Below are 27,937 nucleotides of genomic sequence, written 5' to 3' on the forward strand. Positions count from 1 at the left end.
TTAGTCACTGTCATCCAAATCATTGTGTAAAAAGAAATTCGGTATAAATCACAAACATTTGTTAGAACTGTGACTAAAGAATGAATTTTTTTAAGTTAGTGCTTGTTGGTACATTCCAATATGGCAACCCACAAAATTGTTAAGAAAATAGAACTCACGAAAATCGAAACATTTTTTTGTCATTCTCATGAGTAAACAGATAGCTCAGAAAACGTAGCCTATTTCATTATTTATAAACATTGAAAAGACCGATTTTTATTACCAAGTGACAAACAGTAGTTGTGGTAGAGATTTTTTATTTGTTCATTTGGCGCAAGTTTGCGCGAAAAATATGATTTTACTTTATGTTGTATAAGTTAGCAGTTGTATAATATCGATCCATATCTCTTAGTGTGAGCCACAAGAACTCAAGTAGGCATTATTTAATCTTGTTTCTATAGTTTTTCATTCGAAACTGATCACTTCGGAATAATATGTTTTTATGGCCCAGTTAACAGTCGTCGTTTATTCAGTTTTGGAGTTATATGTTAACATTTTGTCTACTTCCTATTCATTAATAAATGAACCATGGTAGTTGGTAATTTTCTTTCATAAACATGACGAACTGCATAAGATTACAATTGAAGGTAGATGATACAGTGAATTTTATTTATGCCATGCATTTAATTATAATGTTTTTGTTAATGTAAATAATGTACTAGAGTATTTTGATTACTTGTATAAAGTTCTGCTTGACTGCATACCTTATGAACAACCGAGGTACTTATTCTCAACAACATAGAGAAATGTTTGCACAGTTGCACTGAACTAGATCGCAGGCCACTTCGCCTATAGTTTGTCATGGCTATAATTGCACTCTTTGAAATATTGCTTCATACCTAAACACTTTGAAATTTTAACGTGTAATGTTTTTGCCTGTAAATAAATTAGAACCAAAATCAAATATGTTTTGTACAAAAGATTGTTAGAAGAAGGCAAAGTTTTTTATTAGGCTATTAGTGTTGTCATTTTAGTAAAGTTTTTTGAAAAATTTGTTTCGATCATTTTTAAGCGTAGCAGTCGATTTGTATAATTTTGTAATAGCCTTATGCATTATTATGTTTAGATATTTTCAATTTTATAGCTAACATTATTTAATAAAAGCGATTGCCGAGAAATGCAGCCTAATGCTGTAGGTCGAGCAATCGCTGATCCCGGTAACCTTGTGCTTCTCCTGATCGGATTTATCACCATCTTGCTGATGTTGCACGGAGACACAATCATCAAAATTCCAAGATACCGGGGAGTGGAATACATGTCCAAGGAATCAGGAGAACAATTTGTTTTTGATGAAGGTGATGAGTTCCTGAAGCTCGAAGAAGTGACAGTTTTTGCGGATCCCACAGATAATCCGAATTGGCAACCTCCGTGTCTTCCCAATGAAGCTCCCGATTACGAAGAGAAAATGAAAAAATTAAAAGAAGATCTTGAAGTGGTCAGGGTCGAAGAATTGGTTGAAAAAATTGAAAACGAATTTAAAGAAGTGTCAGAAGAAATCAAACAAGAAAACGCTGAACAACCAAGCAGCAATTGAGCTACTTTTAGTTGTTCAAAGAATATCGAAATTTAGTTATTCAACAAGACGACCTAAATTTATAGCCGTGCGCTACTTTTTGTATTTCAGACATTATACCAATCATATTCTAAAAAAACGTAGAAGTGAATAAATTTACTGCTGTACTATATGATATTTCGTTTTGTGCTAAAGTACAACCAGTACGTACATTTCAAGGCTAACGTTTTAAATGGAATGAATTAGAAAGTTCGTGTAAAAACTTGTATCAAAGCTTGTGCTAAACTTAATCACGTTTTGATGGGTATTGCTGCGAAATAGTCTGACACTGCTACGTCTTTCTTGAAGGTTGTACTGTATTTCATTTAATTTCAACAAAAAGGCTCAAAGGTTGTGAAATACATCTATTTCACTGTAGGTTTCCGAAAAATATCTGCAGCCACTTCAAGCATAAAGAGACCGTAAAACAGGTAAATCTGTTCTCTATGATTTTGTTGGACGTCTTACGCAGGGCTTTAAAAAACCTGTTTAGACCAATCAGAAGGCGTCATGGTTGGTGTTGTTTTCTAGCCTGGAAATTACCCTAGCAGTTGGTGTGCTTGGATGTCACTGGTCGCGTGCAGAACTAGGCTACAAATTGCTATGAAAGTAGCTAAAATTGTTTTTTAGGCCATAAATTCTGCTGTAGATTTTGCACCTCTGTTAAAAAAGTTTGAATCACGGTTTTTTAGATGGCATCGTATGGAATGTTAGTCCAAAGCATTCAACAGTGCAAAATTTCAGAGAGCCCGATGGAGGATATTTTGAGTAATCAGTTTTGTAGTAAATTGACTGTATAATAAAACAAACAAGACTTCTAAGGCATTTTTTGGTGTTTAACCGCTCCTAAAGCGCTGCATTGTTTGCTGCAAAAGTCAGAATACGAGCTGATGGACGAGTGGCAGTCACAAGGCTTGTTTATTTCAAATGTCATAAAAACAAAATTTCAGATCACAGTAGCACCAAATAAAACGCTAACGGGCAGTGAGTGGAGGAAGCCAGTGATTTGAAAACTGGTGACTGATTTTTAAAACTAAAGTGGTAAAAACTCATCGTGGTTAGAACTTACTGGATTGGGTGAGTTAACTGTCGATAGAAATGGCAGTGATTAAATTATTGACGTGTTACTAAAAACTGTTGAAAAAAGAAATTGGAAAACCACAACCAAAGCACCTCACAAGTCTTGCGACGCGAAATTTTAGGACGTTCTTAATCAACAGCTGTTTATGTCTGTTCGTTTAGTGCTTCCGAAGCTGTCTCTGGAATCATATCGTTAGCCTTCTGCTCAGCTTGTGATGAATGCTCTTTCTTCTCATCGACAGATTCCTTCTCATCACGATTGACGTCACTATTTTCGCTTTTCTGCATAATGCTGTTTCCATCCTCATCATCGCCCGGTTCCTTATCTTTCCCCTGACCATTTTCCGCCCTAGTCCTTCGAGTATTCTTGTTTGGGAGAAGATGTTCCGGGACGGGATGCCCGACCATGTTGAGGAAGTGCATCCGCTCGTTCTTGCACATGTAGAGGCGGGAAGAGACGTGACCCTTCCACCCGCACATGAGCAGGTCACAAGACACATCCGCATTGCTGCAACAAGAATATATTTAGTGCGCGAAAGGCAAAGTAATGAAGACAGCGAACAGAAACATTGAACTCATATAGGATTCAAAACCATTGTTACACATTGCACAGAATAACGCACAAAAACAAATTATTTTTTCTACAGTATCACGAAGGGTTAATGCGTTATTAAAGGAATGGTTAGTAGAAATATTTTGAGAACGATTCTCATGTTCAAAAACATAAGAACGCATTACTTATGATAATACCGTTGGTAATATTGTATTACATCACTTACTCGTCATCTGGCACGTACTTATAGATCATGCTTCCGGAGTCTGAAAAATAAAGGAATCTCCAGCAAATGCTATATTGCCTTAGCATGATGTGGTAACTAGGTGTGCAGCTATTTTCTCATACCAGCTTTATATTGTTCAAATATCATATTGTAAGTAAGCACTGGGGGCATACCAATTTCCGAAAGTCTTGTTCTGAGCTCGTCTGACAGAGTGTTAAATTTTGGTTGTTCCTCCACAAGTAGTTTGATGACGTCACCGATTTTGATTTTTACAACCTGCTTTGACATTGATGGTTCTACGCATTCAACTCCCTGGTAAATTAACAAAGTTGCACGATATGAATGAAATGACGTACAATTATTATTGCCATGTTTTTTGTATATCTACTTGTTTATGGCCAAATACATGTATATATATTATAATATACTTTTATTGTAGTAATGCGATAATCGCCTTGTTGATAACTTACATCCTGGACTATTCTAAAAGAACATGCGATATTGGCATGTGTGTTGTCCGATCTGCTAAAGGTTCTCACACCGGTATTGATCACCTACAACCACATAGATTTAGTTGATGTTGGTATGATGCTCCAAGATGTATGATGTATTGCTTACCTTCAGAAAATTGATGTTGTTTTCCACAATATTTTTCACAATGTGTGAAACGAAGTATAGATGCTTCTTTTTGCCGGTGGTACTTCGACTTAAAACTTGGTCAAATGGAAATGTCCCCAAGCCGTAAAACGATCTGTAGAAAAGTCATTTTTATTTAGTTGTGTTATTTACTTTATTTTGAAACAGTTCAATGCTTATCATAGTTTATGTTTAATGCCTACAGCATCATTTCATAGATACCGGCTGCCAAAGACTGTAACTAAACTGTTAAGACTTTTAACTGCTTACATTTTGCAGAGTGTCTCACGAAACTACTTTTGAACAAATATCATCATCATCTGCACTGCCCTGAGTATATTATACTTTACCGTAATTTCGGTGCAAAATATACCTTATTTCAGAAGTTAGTGATTCATCATCTTTGGTAAAAAATACAAATGGATCTTCCTTGAAACCTGGTCCCCATCTTGGTTTCTTTCGCTGTGGTTGCCTGCAGTAATAAAGAACAATAAGCACAACACTTATGATAAACATTACTTTCACATCGTATTTCATCAACAGTATAAATGAAAAAAGATTGGAAAAGGACGTGACCAACTTTGGTGAATCTTTTGAATTCTGATTTTTAACATCTTTCTCTCCTGTCTGCCATGGAAGATTTGATACTTTTCGTAGAACAGACACAAAGAATCCTCCAGTGTCCTGATGATGAGGTAGTAACCTCATACTTGAAAATAAGTGACATATCAGAAGTAGTAAGTAGATAAATTTCAAAGTTGAAACAATTTACTTTGAAGCAAACTTACCATCTGTCCAAATGCATTTTGTTCACCATTTCCTCGTTTTCAGGAGGAAACATTGTTTTTGTAATATTTCGCACGTTTTCTGGTAAATCTTCAAATTTCTCATACCAATTTTGCCCCCTGTCCATAACCTTCCACTTTGACACACCTGGACTCCATTTTAGATCTGTAAAATTTTGAAAATATTTGTCTGCGCTACAATGTTTGCAAAGAGTCATTTTTAGAATTTACATTAACATGGTAGTGTATACAGGACAAGAACGCATGTATTTATTTGTTAAGCATGCTTTATTCGATGTGTATTAAGCAATGTTTAACGAACAAGTTGTAATTATAATGATCACACTACGTTTGCCAATAACTTGATGGCAGATATATGTTGCATCAAGACAAAAAAATACCTGGAAGTTGAACGTGACACAATTCCACGGCACCAGAACATTTGCTTAATGCTGCAGCAACTACTGCTTCGTCTTCTATTGGATTAAGAGAACAAGTGGAATATACCAACTGACCTCCAGTTGCAAGAAGTTCCAGGCCACGAATTAAAATTCTAAGTTGAATTCTGATGCAGAAAAACATTTGACACTGATAGTCTTGGATTTGACTTGATTCTCATTATCAAGGTATCCACATCACAAGTTATTTAAAAGTTTTGATGATTTGCCGAGTAATGCATAATATTTTGGAAACGATTGCTTGAAAAATTTTGAAAAATCAGTTTAGTGGAAGAGCAATAGCAATTCTTATAAAATCATGGTTTGTTGTGAACCAGGTAACAGCCATTTGTTTGCAACAACTCATTTGGAATTACAAACTGAAGGTCGGTGACCCATGTTATAATCCAAATGTACACAAGCCAGTCATGTGAGGACCGAGGGCTAAACAAGTTATGCATTAACTAATGTTTCAAGCTGACTCTGGGTTTTATTACTTATTCTACTCTTGTTCATTGTCAATAGTCAAACAATGATTTCAATCCTACCCATGCAGATAAATGGAGTTTGCAATATTCCATTTCAGCCAAACATCAGAATTCTTCCTCATTGTACCGTCTCCAGAGCAAGGCACATCGCACAGAACACGATCATATCTTAAAGCTGTCTCTGAACTATCTTCCTAGTGTGAAAGAGAAAATAATGATAATATGCTCTCCTAAAATATTACTGTTAAAGTTATTAAACACAAAAATAAAACTTACATTTTTTAAATAAATTTCAGGAAACGTAGCGGCGTCATGGTTGACTACAATCGATGCGGGACTGTTGAGACGATTCATCTGATGCACAAGCATGTAACATCTCCTGTTGTCTTTGTCATTTGCAATACATAGGCCGTCTACAATACATGGGAAAATCGATTTATTAAAATGCATGCAAATGAATGACCCTTCAATAGCTCATGAAACTTTCCAAGTATACATTTTCAAAAAATGTTCATCACAATAAGAGCAGAAGAAATCAATTTTCATATCAAACATCGTACTATTTTCTTGTGTTATTTACTAATGTTAGCTACAAGTTTCCTGTTATACCTGGAATAGGTTTTGTGTCATCCTGATGAAGTAGTTCGATAATCTGAGCAGTCTTCGAACCAGGAGCAGCACACATATCCAGCACCTTTGTGTGACAATTTTTAAATTTTTATGCAGCAAAGAAAAGCAATAGTAGCAACGATATGGATGAACTAAATTTTTAAGTTAGAACTTAAACACATTTTTCAATGTCAGTAAAGAAATACAATGAATGTCATTAAGAAGCAAATTATAAACAAAATATTTGACGACAGTCATTTTTAAGTCAGTTGTATATCACTTAGAATTTATTGCCATGTCAGCAATTAACTTCCTTCATAACAAAATAGGACTTGTTATGTCATAACCACAATATATTTGCTAAGAGACAACATACCTTATGGTGGGGTTGGACATCAAGCAGCAAGGGAGGTATCATACTCACTGCTTCCTGACGAGTAATATGACCCTGGTAATGCAGAACAAGATGTGTTTAATTAGTAAATAGACATTAAAACACAATTATGTAATGCTGTTGCATCACCAAAACCTTGTAATGTTTATCGTTTATACAGTAAACGACAAATGGATAAAACAAGTAAAAGCACAAGATGCACTATTGAGGAAAATTTGATACATTTTAGGCGTTGACCTTACACTTTCAGTTTCCGCAATTAAAAAAGCATGAAACTTTTCTAATTGTGGCGCTTTGCGAATCTGAGTTCGATTCAGATTGGTCTTCCAAGCTAACTCTTCTGGATACCTAGATTAGAAACAAAACAAACAAATAATCTCCAGCAGACGGACATAAAAATCACATGATGTTAGCCTTGGTAGGACTTTACCCCATGCAAAAACTTTTATGACAGCAGTTGCCACTTGTAATCGCAGTTTGTAATAAACTGTAGCTTACAATAAACTATGCCCAGCAATAAAAATTGGTAAAAAGACAACAAAAATATGCACAGTTTTCAATTTACATGAACTAAAGAACAAGCAAAACAGTAGGAATACAAAAATAACGAACATGCACCAACTTACCATGGCAATGACGCAGGTGGTTTTATGATTTCATTATTAATCTTCAAATTGGCTATGTCAACAAAGTGATTCATTTTCATATTTTTCAAAAGTTGCTTTGCATGTCTGAAAGGGTCATGTATTAGCAATATTTAACATTTTATTGTGACAAAACGATTACAAACAATTCTTGGTTCTGTTTGTAGTCTTTCTCAATGCATTCTAGCTCCATAACAACATACTGATATTTCTAGGCAAATGCATGAAGCTATTTCATCTGTTTCTTAGGGTTAGACTTCTTCACATATTTTAACATTCATAAATGTCAAATAAAAATTTTATCATTGACGTATAGTTGTATACAGACCACATTTAGACCTCTGCAGTGGTTCTATTGAAACACCGCAGAGCAGAAAATACACAAAATATGAATAGCTTTGAATTTGTTATTTAACACAAACTTTTTATAGCCAGTGATTCGGAAAACAGCAGGCAGTGGTTGCTTCATTGCTGTGATAAATTCACTAAACTCACTGACGTCAAAGCATTGTTGTTCCTAAAGGTTCAAAAAGTGGCAAATTATTGAAGTATATATTTCAGATGCACAGTTTTGGTGAAATTTTACCTTTTTATCAAGTCTAAGAACAAAATGCCACCGTAATGTTCCACAGATCAAAATGTAAATTACTAATGGTACTGAGTAATGGAGAAAGCAATTTCTATCCAACAACAAACTAGTAACCAACTACCCAACCAACCAATCAATAACAATAACCAGACAAGTCAACAGCACAAAAAAGCTTGAAAAACCATTAAAGGCGTACCTTGTAATAATGCTCATACTTCTGGTTTTCTTTTACTATATCTTTGTAATGACCCTGTTAATACAAATATACCAAACATTATTGTGATTCATTTATTCCTTCTAAGAAAATTTTTAGGACAGAGCATGCCTATTTATTCAGAATATTTAGATGACAAAAAGATAAGTTTAAGAACAACCTAACAACCTAATTCCAACCAATCAACCTAAGGGTTGATTAGTTGGAATCAGTCTAAAGAATTGTTCAGCTTTTAAAATTTACTGTACCGCTACTGAGACATTTTGTCAAAGATTTCATGCTACCTACAATGGCAACAATGTAAATGTACAACACAAATAAACATTTGGGGCTTGTTGGGAAAATGACACATTTTTCTTCTAAAAAGACCATATTTGTGTAGTCATGCTAGTGGCCACATATTTTCTGTTGTCTGGCCAAAAAATGTTTACCGTAAGTATTATTAGATGAAAAACAGAATATAAAAATATATTCCACGCAAAGCATCGAATGAACTATAACTATATATTTTACTTCAGACCCTACAACATACCGTTTGCTTTTTTTGAATTATTTTATTTCTCGCCTCTTAATTGTGCATGTATTCTTCACTATAGTGAATTTTTTCCTTGTCTTTTTATGTTTTTGTTCTAGTGGTGCTCTTTATTTCGCTAACACGTAAGTTGTTATTTGCTAGGGCCTAAGGCTGTCACTCTGATTTCATTCTCTCCCACAGTTGATTGGATGGTGCCGCATGCTAAGGTGGCTGACTTTGATTTTAAGAAGAAGAAGTGGCTGGCTGGGATACATTACAGCCTTTACAGGCGTGTTTTTTATTGTGGCATATGAACAAGTATTTAAGTAGACATCCCAGCCAGCAGTTAAAGTTTTACGCGTTGTTTCCATTTTATTTAATGATGGAATTGACCATGTTAGTCATTTCAGTAGCGACTGACGAAAGCCCAGTGGTTGTGGTAGCCGTTACCTTGATAAGAACTTGTACCAGTGTACAACAGACTTATCTGTTACAGAGCTACATTTGAAAATATTTAATAATAAGATAAATATTGTATCTTTTTAATAAAATTGAAATTAGAATTTGAAAATACTTGAAACCATCCCAGCCCAACCAACAGCTACTACAACAATAAATAGTCATATTCGTTATGACAAACCTTGTCCTTCCTATCCCCCTTTAACTGGAATTTCTTGCGCCGTCTGCCCATTTTTGCCAGATGTTGTCGAAATATCTTCAAAATAAAATTTTTAAAATTCTTTTGTCAACTTCATACATTTTACAGGTAAAATTGTTGAAATTTAAGCAAAAATGAAAATCTCACTCAATATGTTATAGTTTACCGTATATAGGTTCAGTCTGGTGAAAATTCTTGCCAAACACAACTTGTGAAGCAGTTTGTAAATTTCAAGGGTCAATCTGAACTAAAGGAGTTTACTAAATGGCAGATCTTAGTGTAACCTTAAAATTAAGGTTCCTTCAACAAGAGTTTAGATCATTTATATACAATAATTGATGCACACATTATTATTGAAGAAAAGTAAACATTTACATAACCGGTAGTTTGGCATCATTACTTTTGCATATTATACAAAAAAGTTAGCAACTTCTTACAATAACATTAGTTACATTACAAAATCAAAAAACAGAAAATGCACACATAAATACAATGTCATAGTGCACTCGACTATAACAAACTGCTTTGCAAAAACTTGCAAACTCTTCATAAAAAATACTTGGAAATTGGGAAATTAAAATTTTTCTGAGTTATTTTAAAATGCTCATCAACGAAAGTTAATACATCATGAGACAACTAAACAAAAGTATAACAATTTAACAAGGCAAGTAGATATAATGCATGTTTAAAACATAAACTCTGCACAAACATGAAGAATGAAAAGTGAAAATTAAAATATTATGTCAACTGGACATTTGATTGAAATATCAGATTTGAAGAAATTGGATTTAAAAAAGGTCCAAACTGTAAAATAATACACTTTGCAAAAACTAGTAAACAATATCAAAAATCTTGACAAACAATCATTATGCCGATCACAAAAACCTAAGGTTGTTTTTGATAAATTTTTCTCTGACCCTACTGAACAACCAGAAGTTTTAGAGTTTTTTCAATAAACTTGCATAATAACTCATAGTATTCCACATAGCAGCAGTTTCACCTTCAATTTTTGGGTCCGTTGAAAAGTAGTCAAGCGTTGCCGAATTCCACATGCTTAGACCTCCTAGTTTTAAATTTAAAGCTAACTTGTATTTTAACATGAGACTTAGGTCATTATCAAACCAGTACTGGTGGTAAGTCCCATTTTCTAACGTAGTGAAGTAAGGAGAAGCGGATTTTGCATCCCATTTCAACCCACCTTGAACTGTATCACCACTTAGTACTTTCATCATATCAGCATAAATAAGCTGTCCGTTACTTTTACGCTTTCTTATACCATTACTAAGAGTAAGGAGCTCCTTCCTTTCAGCTTTATCCAAAATGCACCTATTCTCACCAGAAGCATTATGAAATTCAGCACAGGTGAACTGGTAACCATACCAAGGTACTGCCATTACCAAATGATCGCTGGAGATTGATAGATTTTTGATGTACAACGGGTAGGATTCTATCAATAAATCAAGTGGACAGTTGGCACTTGCATATGTTGTGCTTTGCATAGCATCATAATCCATTACAATAAGGTAATCGGTGTATTTGGCGATAGATGAGAAATCATATCTACGACCAGGATATGATCCAGAGCCTACATAGGGTGAGTATGGAATGTCAAATGAAAGAGTAAAAGATGGATTTTGCTCTTTTAATGCATAATACGTTTCACGTGTGAGAGCAGTTATGCCATCAACTTCACTTTGATTGATGGCTGCACCTTCAATATCAACATTCAAGCCATCAAGTGAATATTTGTCGATCGTATTGATCCAAGAATCTACAATCTGTTTTCGGTCATTTGGATGTAGCAGCTTCTTGACGTCGGCATCAACTAAACTTGTCACTCGAACGTTTTTAGAATGTGCGTAGCAATATAAATCTTTTGCTTTCTCCAGGTTACCCACAGCAATAACGGTGCTAATCTCAGTCCAATTCCATTTCTTCCAACTGTTATCATCAGTAACAATTGCGAAAACAACTATTTCTCTGGACTGTTGTCTTACAGGTGTGCTGCACAGTGCAGCTGAACTACATGGACAAAGAGCAAACGATGTTGAAATATGACCAGTTACACCCATAAATAGGAGAATTGTAAACGGAAAACTTGCCATTGGTTTCTCTAATACAACTTCACAATTACTTAAATTAAAAGGTTTCTATAACCAAAGTGAAAAACATGAAAGTTTAAGCATTATTTCAGATTAAGATGATCCCGCTGCAAGCGATTTTATAATACTGGTAGTAGTGCTTTAAAATTTTCCAAAGTAGCAATTTGCCCTCTCAGTGAAAACAGCAGACAATGAAAAACATCAATATTTTGAGCTATAATAGTGCAGTTTAGTTAACATGGCTTATTTGCAATTGGCATTGGCAACAAATTGAAGTTTAAAACATGAATTAAAAGAATATTTTACTACAAACGTACGTAGTACTGATCCACTACGCACAAAAGAAAACTCATGTTTACGTTTGTTCTAAAATCCCCTAAATTAGAAGTTACAAGGAAGTCATTAAAGCAAAACTGGAAACAGTTGAAAATCAGAATTCCAGCTTCAACACGGGATGCATGTAGAATTGTAACATTATTTTTTATTCACTACTTTCAGTACAAATTTCTAAATTCTAAGGAATTTTTTTTTCAGAAATACAAAGGTATGGTAAGTGGCACAAAAGGTGATTGAACAGTGAATTTAATTATGTACCAATATCATGATATATGTAACTATGTTTTCATTGATAGCTTTAATTTGCAAACTTGTATGCTAAATTATACACAAAAATCAAAAAATTGAGCAAATGTGCTAAATGGCAAACTAAGTAAATATCAATGCATCAGAAACAGTTGTACACTTACTTGTTCAAAGACGCACAAACTGAAGGGTCAAGCCACCAGTGCTAAAACAAGTAAACTTCACAATCACAAATGAAGTAAGCATCCAACAAAAAAATTGTTCATACGACCATAACAACAAGATAAAGCAATTATTGTCAAAGGTTTTGTGACGTATAAAGCCACAAAATACTGTATAACACTTTTTATGATGTCATTGATGATGATGATGGCATCACTGTGTAAAATCAATAGTCGATATGGTATACGGTCGATTGAAGTAAAATTCAAGTGTGGGTGTAGCTTAAGCTTATTTACATTTCAAAATGATGCAAAGTGGTGATTCCTCTAAGATGAAACAGTAATCACTTTTAGCAAAAAACAATCTTAGGTTAAGAGTTGTACATATTGTACAATATACAAGTGAAGCTGGCATGTCTTCACAACAAATATACACCGATGTATTTTACCTGTACAAGATTACCGCCAACAACTTAGACTAAAATACGCCATATAATGAAGTCCATCGATTGTCACCACCACAAATTAAGGATTGACTGATATAAACCCATATAGATTTTGAAAATATTGTCTAGACCAGTGGTTCTCAACCGCCGGCCCGCGTCAACTTTCCTGCCGGTCCGCCAATATATTACAATTTTATATCTCAATTGCAAAATGCAAGATGTTGAAGGCTTGTCCATTGATTAAAGAAATAAAACATCAAATTTTAAACTGATTTAGAACTTTGCTAGTTCCGTAATTTGCAGCTCTGTCACGCAACATAGAGCTCATGGTCGATTTTGTACTTTATCGTACGTCACAATGCTGTAAGTGTTGTGTCCAACTGTTTAAGACCAGTTGTATGTGAATTGTTTGTGAAAGACTTTTAAACAAAATTTAACAACAAAAGAAACCCAACAGTGAAAATCAAGTTAGTAGTAGCTTTAACAGTACAGAGGAAAAAACTACTACTTCAGATTTACAACATGACTTGAAACGATCATGCAATGCTGATATGGATTACGCAGGAACAAGCAAAAAGGAGACTTCATAAGGTAGTATGATAGTAAGTTCTTAGAGCTTGGTTTCACTATTGCTCCTAGCAGTGAATAAGTACCGCTGCCCATGTGCTCAGTCTGCGCGAAAATACTTTCAAACGATGCAATGAAACCGGAGAAAAGCTTTTCATCGTTATCTCTCATCAAGACCAAACAAAGATATCGTGAGGAAGTCAACTCTGTACTTCGCCTTGCAGAAACTTTAATAGAACCACATGTAACACGTATGATATCAAAAAGACAGCAGCAAATTTCTCATTAAATTGAAGTTTCCATTCTTTGCTTTTGAGTTGGATATTTTTGTCGTAATTAAATTTTGGGTTGATTTTTGAAGGCCCACCGGTCCGCAAAATTTATTTTGAAATTTTACCGATCCGCAAGCAAAAAAGGTTGCGAAAACCACTGGTCTAGACGGAAGATTTGGAGAACTTGACTAATAATATTAGTGAACCCCAATACAACACTACCAACTTTCCCAGTATAAATGCATAAACTGCAAGTTACTTCAAGCCTAACTAACCCACAGAAGTCCTATCATGACAATGAAACCTGTTAAACCACAGCTTATGGCCTGCACAAGATAAATTCTATTCGGTACCCACTTATATTTCTATCCAACACCAACTGTAAAGTTTATAAATTTTGCATTGGGATATCATAATTATAAGACGTCACTACATGCATCATAAGACAAGGCAAACTTGCAACATATTTCTGGCAATATTGGCTAAATTGTGCTACACAACATTGAAAAATTGCAAGCTAGATATAATCACTGGCAAGTCTTTCACTTACTACTGTATTGAAAATACCATTTGTATCAATGTTTTAGAACTGGGCCTTTTTCCCCCTCTTTAGTATGAAAAACAAAGTTAACTTTAGAAACAGTGACAATTACAACAGCATTAAGAGGTACTTAGAACTATTGCAAGGTTCAGATGTGTATAAAATACAGACAAGATGCAAGGTGCGTAGTCAAAAACCACAATGAAACAACTAGAACATTTCAAAGAAAAGAAACCAAAAATCAAAATATCATCTACCTAAAATTCTAGATTAACAAATTACCATAAAAATGGCAAACTGCTAGAATTTAAATCTAATATATAGATACATATACCTGAAAATGAAGGAACTCAAACTAATAAGTCAACAATAAACTTATCTACAAAGAAATATCTGTGTAACCGTGGCTTGATATCTAACATGTTATTGTGCATAAACCACCTGGGCACAAAAAATTAAGTGTAAAGAAGATTTGTGAAAAAATTCAACTAAACACAATGATCTAAACCTGCAAATATGCAAAAAATGAAGGTGATATTTAAAGTTACTCACAGTCTGTAAGAAATTGAAAATTTTGGGAAAACTTCGCAAAAAACATCTTGAGAGTTTCAAAAAAAAGAGTTTAAGTAAAGTAAACAGTTATACAACTAAAGAAACTATGTCTCAATGTCTGGTTTCTGACATACAATTAAAGTTGTTTTAATGCTCTTGCATATTCTGATATGGTATCCCACATGGCTGTGGTTCTAGCTTTAACTTTTTTGTCTGTTGAGTCATAATCAAGCATTGCTGTATGCCACATACACAGCCCTCCAAGCTTCAATTTCAGAGCTAGTTGATACTTAAGTTTAAGACTTTGAACATTATCAAACCAGTACTGGTGATAAGTCCCATTTTCCATGGTAGTAAAATATGGAGATGCTGATTTTTTATCCCATTTCAACCCACCTTGAACTGTATTACCACTTAGCACTTTCATCATACCAGCGTAAGTCAGTGACCAGTTCTTGTTGAAGAGTTTACTTCCGTTAGCAAAAGTGAGTAATTCCTGCCTTTTACTTTGAGATAACACACACCAGTTTTCATTGGAATTATTAATGAAAGTGGCACATTCAAAATTATAACCATACCATGGTACTGCCATCACTAATTTGTGGCTAGGGATGGCGAGTTCATTTGTGAACAATGGATAGGATTTGGCTATTACATCATAAGGGCTGTTTGCACTGGCGAAAATGCCGCTATCCATCGCATCGTAATCCATCACAATAATGTAATCAGTGTATTTTGCAATTGCAGCAAAATCATATCCACGGCCACCTCCAACATTAGGTGAATGTGGGGCATCAAAGGAAATTGTTAATGAGGAACTGAAATTTTTTAAAGCATGATGTGTTTCTTTAGTTATGGCGGTAATGGCATCAACCAAAGTCTTGTTGAAGGCATTTCCTTCAATGTCTAGATTCAAACCATCAAGAGAATATTTTTTAACTGTATCAAGCCATGAATCCAGCAATTGCTTACGATAAGCATGTTGAGTAAGTTTATTCACATCAGCACGTACCAGAGAGGTTACCCTAACTTGCTTAGAATGAGCATAGCAATACAATTCTTTAGCACTATCCAAGTTATCAACAGCAATTATTGTGGTAATTTCAGTCCAATTCCACTTTTTCCATCCATCTTCTCTGCCAATTGCAAAGGCAATTATTTCTCTGGTGTGCTTTTTCAAAGGTGTACTACACAAATCAGGAGAGTTGCACAAACACTGTGCAAAACAAACTGGAAAACACCATACCACAACCACTATTTTTAGCAATCCTAACGGAGAATTTGACATTTTACCTGTAATTGCATAAAGCACACAAAACTAGAGAAAAAAGGGACTGTATGAAAAATTATTCAACGTGAGGGTCATTTTCAATAAACTCAACTCAATAAATCAAAGATGCAATGGTAGTCAAAACAACATGGATAATCACAAATGCATCACTCTAGGGTTTCAACCTTATTATGAAGGATTTATTAAACGTATTTAAGGCAAAACTCTCACACACAAAGGAAAATAAAGCACAAATCACTTCAGCTATGAATAATCATGACACAAAAAGACTTCCCATTGGGATCATTTTTATTGCAGTGAATGCGATTTCAAAGAACTTCCCTATAAGGAGTTTTACAAATCTTTCAAATAAGACTGATTGCAATAGTACAGGGCTTCTCAAACTGTGGGTCGTGACCTTTTGTAAAATGGGGTCACAGAACTAAAACGTTTGAAAAGCCCTGCAAGAGTATAGTCACACAGCATGGGTAATAAAACTGAAAGGGTCAAAGTAAGCGGTAAACAGCTGCCTATGCACTCTATTACACAAATATCACTAACTAACAGAAACAATTAGACATAGCATCCGTATGAGAATGCGTGAGTGTATTACAAAGAGGTATACCTAGATTGTAGGTTATACACTGGCATAAGTAAATGGAATGCAGAAAAACATTGGTATTGTGGTGATTGTTGAAGATGGCTGAAGTTGAAGATAGATTGTTAAAGAAGACACCACCACAAAAACTTAGCACATTCTTTAGCAATTTTACAAACAATATGAATTTAAATTATTTAATGTATATATTGTAACTACACTGAATTTAGCTATAATACTCATAACTATAAAAATGTTGCTATTAAATGGGAACACAATGTTAGTGCATACAGTAATTAGTATAGTATTCATTTTGACATTGCACACATAATTCATTACAAATATAGATCATGCGTTTCAAATTCTCTTTCTAAAATAAAACAAAACAGATGAAACTAGTTTATAAAATTATTTTTTGCCATATCATTGCATATTGTAACACCAATAAAACAACAAAAGATGCGAAAGATAGTTTTCTTATTAAAAATAGTGAGTGAACAACGCCAACTTAACAGCGATCAATTCTTGGCCACACAAAAAGAAAAATCCTGCATCAAAACTTAGAAACAATTATGCCTAATATCAAAAAATTAATTTGAAATTGAAAAAAACAGTTGCATAAAAAATTAACAAAACACGAATAACACTATAACTGAGGCAGAAGAGATTATAATTAACTAACCAAACCAATAACAACGACAACAACATAGTGAATGAGGTAAAACCCGGAATATTTTTCTGAAGGAAATATTCATTCACAAAAACAGTACTAAAATGCTGTCTTGCTAATCACTTCAGCGACAGTATTATTAAAATGATGCTTAGATATTTGCATTCTACATAATGCCAAGCACGTGACTACACAATGTATAAATGTCATAATTCAAGCCAGGTTGAAAATATTTAACAATTACTACTTGTTACGCTTCAACAAGTATGCGTATTCTGATAGTGTGTTCCACATCGCTGCAGTTTCACTTTTTATCTTAAGATCAGTCGATGAATAGTCCAGTGTTTCAGCACGCCACATAGTAAAACCACCAAGGTTTAATTTAAGACCAAGTTCATATTTCATTTTCAAACTTTGAACATCATCAAACCAGTACTGGTGGTAAACTCCATTTTCTAATGTAGTGAAGTAAGGAGAAGCGGATTTTTCATCCCATTTTAATCCACCTTGAACAGTGTCATTGTTGAGAACTTTCATTATGTCAGCAAAGTTTTTCTGAGATTCTTGACTGTCAAGAATTACGCATAAATCATAGCCTGTTCTATTATAAAATTTACTGCATGTATAATCATACCCGTACCATGGAACAGCCATAACCAAGTGACTGGCAGGTATTGAAAGGTTAGTTATGTACAAATGGTAGGATAGGGTAATGAGGTTTAATGGACTGTTTGCATTAGCAACAAGAACATCAAGGGTGGCATCATAATCCATTACTATGAGATAATCAGTATAATTTGCCAGCGCAACAAAATCGTAACAAAATCCAGTCAAACATCCCACTATGTCTGGGGAGTAAGGAACATCGAAGGAAACTGTAAAAGCATGGTTAAGACTTTTTAATATCATGCGTGTTTCACGTGTAATAGCTGTTACACTATCAACTATTTCTTGATTAAATGCATTCCCTTCAAGATCAAGATTTAAGCCATCAAGATGATATTGCTTCAACTGTGTCACCCAAGAATTTAAAACCTGCTTACGATATGCTGTTTGAGTAAGTTTTGAAACATCAGCACTAACCAAAGTAGTTGCACGAACGTTTCTAGAACGAGCATAACAGTATAATTCTTCAGACTGGTCTAGATTGCCGACAAGGATAATAGTAGTGATTTCAGTCCAATTCCACTTCTTCCAGCTGTCATCAGTAACAGTAATAAATACTGCCAATTCTTTTGCAGATGTTTTTGGGATTGGTTCACACAGTTTTTCAGAACTGCATGGACATTGTGCATTCGTATTGGTAAGGCAATTTAAGAAAACCATAGAGATAACAAATAGTCTAAGGCAATGGGCTTCCAGTCCCATCTTTATTGACGTTTACAATATTATAATTATTAATATATAATATATGAGCTTTCAATTCGAACCTAAACAAAAACCAATATACTCTAATATTAACAACAACATTTTGATTTTGTGTAGGTTGCAGCAGAAACAATAAAACATAAGACAGAAAATTCAAAACTATAAATTATACAATACCTTGAGTTTCTTATAATATTTGATAAAAAGATATTTTTTAGTAGGTAATGGATGTTAATTGCATGTTATAAATATCTTTTATACAATAACAAAGTGTCGTATCAATATAGCCTATAAACAAGGATTAAAATTTTAGCTTATACATATTTTGGAATCTGCGTAATGTGACCATGATCATCGTGAAAGCAAACTAGTTTGGTCATAGTAATAATATATACCCAAATGGTCAAATAATACCTGAAGTTGCTGTAACTATATTTCGATTAACATGATTAGCAACAAACGAAACAAATAAATATTTTGGTCTTTTGTAGCTCAGCACAGCCTCATGTTTTATCATGAACCATAACCATGAGTTGTGATGTATAAAGAAATGATGTTAACTGTCATATGGGACACGAGACACATATCCAAAAAACATGCATTCAGACAAGGTGAAGTACGAAATGAAGTTTAACATGTACATGAATGTATGAAAAATTATAGGCCTAGCAGAAAGTGTAAAAAGTGGTGTAACATTCAATATTTGGTTATTAAAAATTAAGATTTTTTGTTCGGAAAAATTTTGGAACTTTCCATAATGATCATAAAAAGCATTTGATCAAAGTATCCGTAGCTATATTAAGTGGCTTCTAACCTTCTACTGTGTTTGCATGACCAAGTGTAGGCCAACTTCATAATAATTTTAAAGTTTGACTAAAATAAATTACAAACAACAATATGATTTAAATATGCAAAATGTCTAATACAGACAGAAAATTTTATATACTGTATCTGATAAGACAACACCTAAAAGAATAAACTACATATATATATTCAATAAACTACATAAAAATATTTTAATTTTTAATTACAAAAAATTTTGTCGAATGATATATAAATAACTAGCATTGTAAACAAAAATTATCAGTCAAACACTTACTTTACATAGCAAAAAAGTAAGTGGGGTGCGCCCGCCAACGAGTGTTTCTGTTGCTTAATGAACAACTGTCATTAAAACCTTGACATGGATCTGTAGCGGCCTGGGTGGTATTTTTTAATACCTTTACATCATTTCTTGTAAAAGTGTTTTCTAATTATTGATTGAAGTTTATGAACTTGTTTTTTTGACAAACACTTTAACTGTCGTTTGATATTTGGAAACTTTCTCTGAATAACTTTTAGTACGTTTCCAGGTTGTTTTGCAGCATCAGTGCAGATAAGAAGCCTTTATTGGAAATGCCCGCTTCTTAACTTTAACAATTATTATTTTAATTTATTTATGTCTAAATGTGTCGGCTTTAGCTAAATATATCTCACATTGTTTTCCTCGCTGCACATGTTATGAAATGCTGCGTTTTTCTTGTCGAAAATTTTCAATCGGGAGTCATTCCATATATAATCAACCAGTCCCTTTACCCACCAGTCCAGTGGTTCCCAACCTTTTTTTGGTTTACGGCACCAAAAGATTTGGTGGCACCCACAGTCAAACCAAAAAGTTTCTGCATAAAATAAAAATATTTTTGAAAAGAGTTTTTGCAAAAACAGAACTAACTACAGCTCCGGATCATATCATGATCAATTTATTGAAGTTCACTTCAAACAAAATCAGTGCGAAAATTGCGCTCGAGTTTTAGCGCAAATCCTTTCAATGTCTGGTCGCACATTAGATAATTCTACTCTCATCTCTTCTTCAACAGCAAGTAACCTTTCTCTTTTTTTGGTTTTTATGTTGGTGAAAATGGAAAATCCAGTCTCGACATACGACATGGAAATTTGCTTAAATGAATTCCTTGACCTAAAAAATGGTAAAAATGACATTTGTTTCATTATTCTACCTTCAGAAATAGAGATATTGAATAAGTTACTAAGCGTGACCAGTGCTCACAACCTAATATCCCTCAAGTGGTGGAAATTTCACATTGTAAGAAATAGAAAACTTGAGCTTGAGATATTTAAAAAACTTTTTTTCAATTTTAAAATTTTGGAAGCTCTACAACATATATCCAAACCATCAAAATCTATGACAAGTTACAAGTTACATGACAAGTTAAATCTATGACAAGTTACACTATGAGGTTACAAATTAAAAAAAAAATGGTTGATTATTAGCTATACATGGAATGACTCCTCCATCGGTTTCAAGTTTTATAAGCTCGCAGTTCTACCAGCGAGCAGAGATCGAGATTTAGATTGGTGGCCATGCTGACCCTAATAACTTTGTTAGATTCTTTTATTGGTCCGCAATGCACGTTTTCGCCCTCGAGATCTTGTCACATTTGTCCATCCAATTTGTGAAAATTTTTGTCAATAACTACTACTGTAATATGTTTGCGATCACCGGCGTCAGCGCAATTTTTCGTCCCCTACATTGAAGACGAAAAATAAAATGAATGAATGAACAACAGCTTCTTCACCACAAGTTTGACATAGCAACATACATGGACTTCTTTTCCCACCTGTCTGCAGTTTGTCAACCCTGTGCTGACCGCCTTATGATTGGAACTGATGATGAAAAGGCTCTACATGTGGCTATAGCTCGAGCTTTCCCAAATTATCGTCTTATTTTAGGTCTTTGTCATCTTAAACGTACGTAACTTGAAAGTTCAACTCATACATAAAACATCATTAAATGAATGCACTTGTGAAGATATAATGAACATTGAACATGTATCTTGAATTACTGAATTCAAATGACGATGTTGAACATCAGATGAAAGAAAAGAAATTGCTAAACTATTGCAAAGACAAGTGTAATGATATGACCTACTATTAAATTAATAATTTGGACGAAAATGAGAAAAATAAATCTTAATATACTATTAAAATGTATAAAGATTGGTCGTAAAAAAAATAAGATTTATAGTGTAATACTCAAGCCTCTAAATTTGGTTTATCATCCCAATTCTTTAAAAGCAACAAACATACGTTCCTATTGTTTCCGCAATTCCTCACGGATCTTAACAAAAATTCCCCTATTGTGCTACAATAAATATTTTTTTAATCAGCCTTCTTGGTTTCGTCTTCTCTAACTGAGTAACGGGTGCCTCCTAACTTAATACAGGTTTACTTCGATCGACGATTCGATTTGTGGGTGGATTGTCAGTCAGGAACCTTTGTTGTTAAAAAAGTGTTCAATTGATCTAGGAATGCTGTCGCCATACATCCACCAACTTGTACTTGCCCAAATACTGCAAAAGCTGAGGAGACAAAGTCTCGCTGAGGCGGCATCACTACTTGAAGGAGTGGTTGGTTGCAATTACCCATGGGATGATCTTGAGCAGTTAAAGGAGAAGTGAAGTAGTCCTTTTCTGCAATTTGAAAAAATAATAAGGCAGCGTCCATTTCATTGACTGCCAGTTACCGACTTTGGAAAAAGCTACTTCGGAAAACGGCTGGTGTTTTACGCAATTGGTGTTTTCTTACTTCGTTAAACGGCGGCCAGTGAAGTAGCCACTTATTTTACCGGCCGCCGTTTACCGAAGTAGGAAATTAAGAATACGGTAAACGTGAATGAATTGGAATGTATGCTGATTTTCAACTTCAAACAATGTACTAATTTTTGCAAAGTGTATGTTAACCTAAATTTAATCCCCTCTTACCCAAACTCTCACATCTCGTGACAAAATTACTAAGCTACGCTTCGAATTTAAATAAACACTGTTTTTCAACTTAAAATCACATTTTTACAAAGTCTAATTCGCTTAAAACTAATCCCCTCTGACCCAAACTCTCATGTTTTATGATTAAATCAGACAATAAGTAAATTTAGACAAAAAAAAGTCAAGTAATAGCAAAATTCGAAGAGACCTCTGTCATATGAACCTCATCGCCAGCCACTATGCCACAACATTGCTTTCTTTTACCCTTATAAAATAAAACAGATAAAATAAAATCATACTGACCGGGGTTGAGTTGACCGACCACCGGGAATCATTCTTTCTTTGTTAAGTTGCTTACACGTAGTATAGTTCAAACCTTTTCAACTACGTATTGGAAAAAGCATTTGACTTTTTCAAATATATTGTATCTTTGGAGCAAATTGAATTGCAAGTTTGAATTGTTAGTCTATTTAGAGCAGGGCTACTCAACTGGCGGACCGCAGTCTGAATGCGGACCTTTTCAGTGTTGAATTCGGACCTTACCTGTCTCACTATTTATGCAAATGAAATCGGTCATCATTAGTTTTATTATTACTGCTTATTGAATTAATCAGCGAGTGTGTAAGTGGTACCTCAAACTAGTCTTCTCGCGGTTTTTGTTAATAGGTCGTTTGTCAATCGGAGCAGCTGGCGTTTTGCGCCATCTTCTGTTAATAAAACAATGTTTATACAAGTTTAGTACAAAACCACTAAGGAGATATAGCCTTCGACAGCGCTCTTTCTGGGTAAAGCCCAACATTAGCAAGGCTTTCAAAAACAATGCAATTTATACAGATTTACTTGTACACAACAATATAAGATGGTTAAGTAAGGGAAGAGGTTTGGAGAGATTTTGGTTGATTAGGGAAGAGTTAACGCAGGCATTTTCGGCATTTTTAAGAGATGATGAAAAAATGGAGATACTGTAGTTGGTTTTTTTAACTGACATGATGTCACACCTCAACGACTGGTATGTAAAACTGCAAGGAGAAAAAATACTATTTTTGATTTAATCGCAGCAATTCATGCATTTCAGAAAAAATTAGAAATTTTTAAACATGATATTCAGAGCCAACTTGTCCATTTACCGAGACTTTTGGAACAGAGTAAAGGTAAAAATGATTCTGGTACCAGATATGTCCAATTTTTTGAAAAGCTGATTACCAACTTTGCAGTGCGATTTGATTACTTTTTTCTTGGCAAACAGTTGCTGCTGTTCATTGAAAACCCCTTTCTAGTATGAGACATTACAGAATTCTCAGTTGAAGTGAAGGACACATGTAAATGGGTAGATGCAGCAAACATTCAACTGGAACTTATTGAATTCCAGGAGAACATAGCAGTGAAAAAAATCATTCTGTGATAATACACCAGAAAAGTTTTGGTCAAAGGAAGGGTTCCCAAATAATTTTCCTGCTCTTCGCAAATTGGCAGTGCAAAGACTAAACTAAACAAAAATGAACAACATTTTTGCATTGGTCTTCGCTAATCTAATTGCCCATGGTTGACAGTGGGTTGGTTGAGTGACCTTTAGAATACCACATTAAATAAAAAAGGTGTGTTATACTGTCATATATTTAAATTGTTGCGGAAAGTTGCCTCCTGTTGCGCTTTCTATTCTTCTATTATATCTTTTTACACCTTCTGTTTTTCTGTTTGTTTTCTGTTGTGCTTTCTCCTCACTATAGTGTCTTTATTATTTTGTTTTAACTTTTTTCCTTAATTTTATTTTTTAACTTAATCTATTCTTTATTTTTTACTTTATTTTAAATGTTATTTTGCGTTATCCTTATTTTCTCTTTACTGTTCTCGAGGTAAACATGCGTGTTACTTTCTCTCTTTGTTTCCCGAATTGAAATTGCACCATGGGTCAGCATAATAATTGTTCTTGGTATAATTATTGCACACTGGAAAAGAGTAATGCAAAAACAATCTCAAACAGGAACCACCATAGAAATCAAATTGTAATAATTGTAGCTATAAACACCTGCAAAGCAATTAAAATCATCTTGAGCACGACATAGCAGGTGAAAAAGTTCAGTGGCAGATTACAACACTATCTTGACTTTAAACGAACGATCTCTCTCGAGTACATTAACTTAATCAAAGTTTGTGGGAGCAGACATCTGGTGGTAAAGTGGGGTATGCGGTGAATAGGGTTAGTTCGGATGTCAAGAATATTCATTACCCAGATGCAGATAACGGATATATCTGAATATTTATGTTTTAACTTTGAACCGGTTAACCGGATAATAATTCCATTATGCGGTAATAATAATTAACCGGATTCCATTATGTGGTTCTTTTATTACTGTAGGTTACAGCTACTGTACTTTTGTGGATTGTGTGCATTTGTATGATTTTGCCAGGTACAAAAACACCACTTGAGGTTTGTAATTAGACGTTGATTGCTTTAATATCTTTAATGTGTAGTCTATCCATCAAAGGATCGCATAAAAATCCCTTTTATAAAATGGGTCACAAAACTAAAACGTTTGAAAAGCCCTGTTGTAGAGGATACAAGACAAAGAGTCGTCAATTGAGGTTTTAATCAAGTTGAGCATGGGGTCAAACATTTAGGTTACCATTCTGTTAGGTTACCTGTATCTGAAAATAAGTGAAAAATTACTAAAAAGTCATAAAAACGTAAAAGTGCATTAATAAAATTATTCATAGAATTTGTTATCCAGTTAACCGACAAATTTTTATCTGGATATCAGATAGCTAAAATTGTCTCAGTTAATTGGTTAACCGATATCCGGATAGTCCAACATTAGCCATAAGCTTGGGCCACTTAAATTTCATACTTGGTCTGGTAAGGCAACCTTGTTCCCCCTGGTAATCGATGCCAATCTTCATAGTCCCACAGTTTCACAAAGTTGGGCATCGAACATTTTTAAGGGGGTCCAGTTTTAAGACCTTGGATGCCAGTGGGCATCTACTCAAAAAAGTTAAGGTTATTCCCCGCCCTTCGTGTTGCATTAAATTTGTTGAATGTTGTCATGACTATTTCAAATTTATTCTGGTGGATACAGTGTAATTTTTCAATATCTATATAAAAAAATTCTGTTTTACCTAACACAGTATTATTTGTTGTCATAACCTTCATAGTATGACTCAAGCAATTTTGGACATTTTACTCATGTTAGGCTAATTCTAGTCATGATGGACCTTTTCTGGGTTATGGCCACCATATTTTTTGCTGGCCAGACTTTTTCCATTTCTTATGCTTAACAATAAATTATTATTGACCCACTTGACCATTTTGATTTTTTTAGGTGTGTAACTAGTAACCTTTTTTGTACATCGGATTGTAAAGATTTCACTCAGTTGAATTGCATGTTCACAAAATCTTTTCTAGTTTTTGTTTTAAGGCGTTTTAAATTTTACGTGCTTGATTTGTTGGATATGCCATCAAAGTCTGTGGTCACTATAGCATCCAATGTAAAAGCGTAAAAACGTTTGTGTGGCAGAAGCTACACTTGAGATAAATTTATTTTTGCTTGCATATAAAGAAAAGTTTGAAATAATCTTAATAGAGTTTAATGCAAACTTAATTACTATGTCTAAATGCACAGCAGTTGTCAAAAATAAAGCATTTATGTGTGTTTTGCAGGTTTTCTTTGATTGTGCTTAGTTTTTTTTACCAGCTGGTTAAATGGAATTCAGCCAATCAAGTTCCAAGGGGGCTGGAAAAGCTACTCCACCCAGCAAAATCAAAGTAAAAAGTCAACTGAATGAAACTGATAGTGAGTACCAAAAGCGTCGAAACAGAAACAACATCGCAGTTAAAAAAAGCCGTTTTAAATCCAAAGTCAAAGGAAACAGTACTCTTGATACTATAAACCGACTAAAAGTTGAAAATGTTGAATTAGAAAGTAAGGTGGAAGGTCTTAGCCAAGAGCTATCAACTTTAAAGAAGGTATTTATGGAACATGCAAGAGGATTTGGTGGTGGTGATGCCCAGCTACCAGATTTACAACAATTGGAGCAACAACTTGGATATAAACTTACTGAGAAATCTCCAGCTCAACGTGCAGTTCAGGCTTCTCTTAATACAGATCCAGATGACTCATCAACCTGAATTTTTATGTTGTTTTTGCCATTCTTCTTTTTCAGCACTGTGGTTTTTGTGCCCAATTGCTAACGATGCAATAATTATAATTGTTTCATAATAAGTTAGTTAAGTCAGATTGTTGGGATTGTAATATTACTAGCATAAGTTTTGTAAATGAAAACTATGTAGCACTTTTTGTGTCACTTTAGTTCCATGGAAAATCCTTTCATGTTTTCAATTGTAAACATGGTAACATTAGTAACATTACACTATCTGTTTTGGCAGATTAAAATTTAGGTAAACAGAAAATCCTTTCTTAATAATTTTAAGTTGTATTATACCATTAAAGTTTTAAAATTATCTTTTGTGTGGTCTAACCCTAATATCGTCATTTAATACTTGCATGTTGTCTATGTAAACAACTCACACATTCTCAACAATTATATTGTTCTTTTTGCGTTTCCCTGTTCTCTGCGATAACATACCAGTATTGTGGTAATGATAATAGCTACTATCTATATTATATCAACTTTTATGTAACATGTTGAGTTAAGGATATGCGACCATGCTATTTCAGTTTTGACTCAAGTTTTATGGTATGCAACTTGTAGTATATTTTTGAACTCTTTTACCAACATACATATCTATCTATGAATGTTTGTTGAGTGACTGAGTGCATGAGATAGGCTTGATGTTAAGAGAAAATTTATGTTTTTGTTGCATATTATTATTGTCATTTTAAGTGTAGTAATGTAAATAAATCCTGATTAACCGAATTTTCATAATGTAGACTTTTTCAAAGTCATGATAGTAGGATACAAGATATTAGTTTTACTAAATTTTACATCATTTATGTTCTTATCATGACTAAGTGTGCCATAAAATTTCTGCTTATTGATGAATTTTCTTACAATGTTGACTGTTGTTATAATTTAAGAAATCACAAGTTCCTTCTGCTTACATCACTGTAATGAAAGAGATCGTCATACTTAAATTTGTCATTTCAAACACTTTCACTCAAACAAAGCGTTAAGTGCCAGATGACTCCCAGTTAAGGGAGCATCAGATTGCAGAGGGGCACAATTCACAAACACAATTTTTGGGACATCAAAATTGTGCACCATAAATCATATTATTTTTCGTCAAAAGCGCGGCGGAGACGATAAATCCAGCCAGTTGCTACTGATCCAATACGGCGTAGAATACTAGAATACGGATATCTACACTGTATTTGATATGTATACTATAATAATATGCTCCCATCGTCACAGATTCTTTCGGCACCGAGGACTTGGTAATCAATTGATTAATTATTATAACTTGTTCAAATTTTTAAACATATAAGTAAAAATTAACCGATTTATTTGTAATAGAATTGCTGTCAACTGAAATTATAATTATAATCGGTTTCCCACACATATGTTACGATTAACTTTTAATCTAACTAGAATTGATTTACGGTTAACTATTTGGCAGTTTTTCAAGGCCATACAAATAAGCTTATTTATTTCAACATGGTGCACGCCTGTATGGTCA

At 34.1% G+C, this 27,937-nt stretch overlaps 6 protein-coding genes across 6 annotated transcripts; 2 read left to right on the forward strand and 4 right to left on the reverse strand.

Moving 5' to 3' along the window:
• Positions 1-1,111: 1,111 nt before the first annotated feature.
• On the forward strand, positions 1,112-2,475 carry LOC143453508 (uncharacterized). The gene is made up of 2 exons (XM_076954861.1): positions 1,112-2,022; positions 2,284-2,475. Exon 1 carries the CDS (start codon positions 1,157-1,159, stop codon positions 1,571-1,573), a length of 417 nt encoding a protein of 138 aa, XP_076810976.1. The 5' UTR covers positions 1,112-1,156; the 3' UTR covers positions 1,574-2,022; positions 2,284-2,475.
• Positions 2,476-2,490: 15 nt separating this feature from the next.
• LOC143453504 (RNA cytosine C(5)-methyltransferase NSUN2-like) lies at positions 2,491-9,725 on the reverse strand. Its single transcript, XM_076954857.1, has 19 exons — positions 9,585-9,725; positions 9,401-9,475; positions 8,229-8,282; positions 7,866-7,960; positions 7,426-7,530; positions 7,042-7,147; positions 6,782-6,853; positions 6,406-6,490; positions 6,073-6,209; positions 5,857-5,990; positions 5,273-5,436; positions 4,875-5,037; positions 4,667-4,795; positions 4,460-4,558; positions 4,069-4,201; positions 3,921-4,004; positions 3,624-3,762; positions 3,451-3,490; positions 2,491-3,179 (listed from the first exon to the last, which is right to left on the reverse strand). The coding sequence occupies exons 2-19, from the start codon at positions 9,449-9,451 to the stop codon at positions 2,816-2,818; spliced, it is 2,154 nt and encodes a 717-aa protein (XP_076810972.1). The 5' UTR covers positions 9,452-9,475; positions 9,585-9,725; the 3' UTR covers positions 2,491-2,815.
• Positions 9,703-11,523, reverse strand: LOC143453505 (di-N-acetylchitobiase-like). Its single transcript, XM_076954858.1, has one exon. It carries the CDS (start codon positions 11,521-11,523, stop codon positions 10,357-10,359), a length of 1,167 nt encoding a protein of 388 aa, XP_076810973.1. The 3' UTR covers positions 9,703-10,356.
• On the reverse strand, positions 11,441-15,932 carry LOC143453506 (di-N-acetylchitobiase-like). The gene has a single exon (XM_076954859.1). It carries the CDS (start codon positions 15,927-15,929, stop codon positions 14,778-14,780), a length of 1,152 nt encoding a protein of 383 aa, XP_076810974.1. The 5' UTR covers positions 15,930-15,932; the 3' UTR covers positions 11,441-14,777.
• Positions 15,933-15,959: 27 nt separating this feature from the next.
• LOC143453507 (putative di-N-acetylchitobiase 1) lies at positions 15,960-18,630 on the reverse strand. Its single transcript, XM_076954860.1, has one exon. It carries the CDS (start codon positions 18,545-18,547, stop codon positions 17,423-17,425), a length of 1,125 nt encoding a protein of 374 aa, XP_076810975.1. The 5' UTR covers positions 18,548-18,630; the 3' UTR covers positions 15,960-17,422.
• A 6,067-nt stretch (positions 18,631-24,697) lies between these two features.
• Positions 24,698-27,177, forward strand: LOC143452581 (CCAAT/enhancer-binding protein gamma-like). Its single transcript, XM_076953612.1, has one exon. It carries the CDS (start codon positions 26,003-26,005, stop codon positions 26,426-26,428), a length of 426 nt encoding a protein of 141 aa, XP_076809727.1. The 5' UTR covers positions 24,698-26,002; the 3' UTR covers positions 26,429-27,177.
• The last annotated feature ends 760 nt before the right edge of the window (positions 27,178-27,937 follow it).

Source organism: Clavelina lepadiformis, chromosome 4 (genome assembly GCF_947623445.1).
Source record: "Clavelina lepadiformis chromosome 4, kaClaLepa1.1, whole genome shotgun sequence".
NCBI lineage: Eukaryota > Metazoa > Chordata > Ascidiacea > Aplousobranchia > Clavelinidae > Clavelina > Clavelina lepadiformis.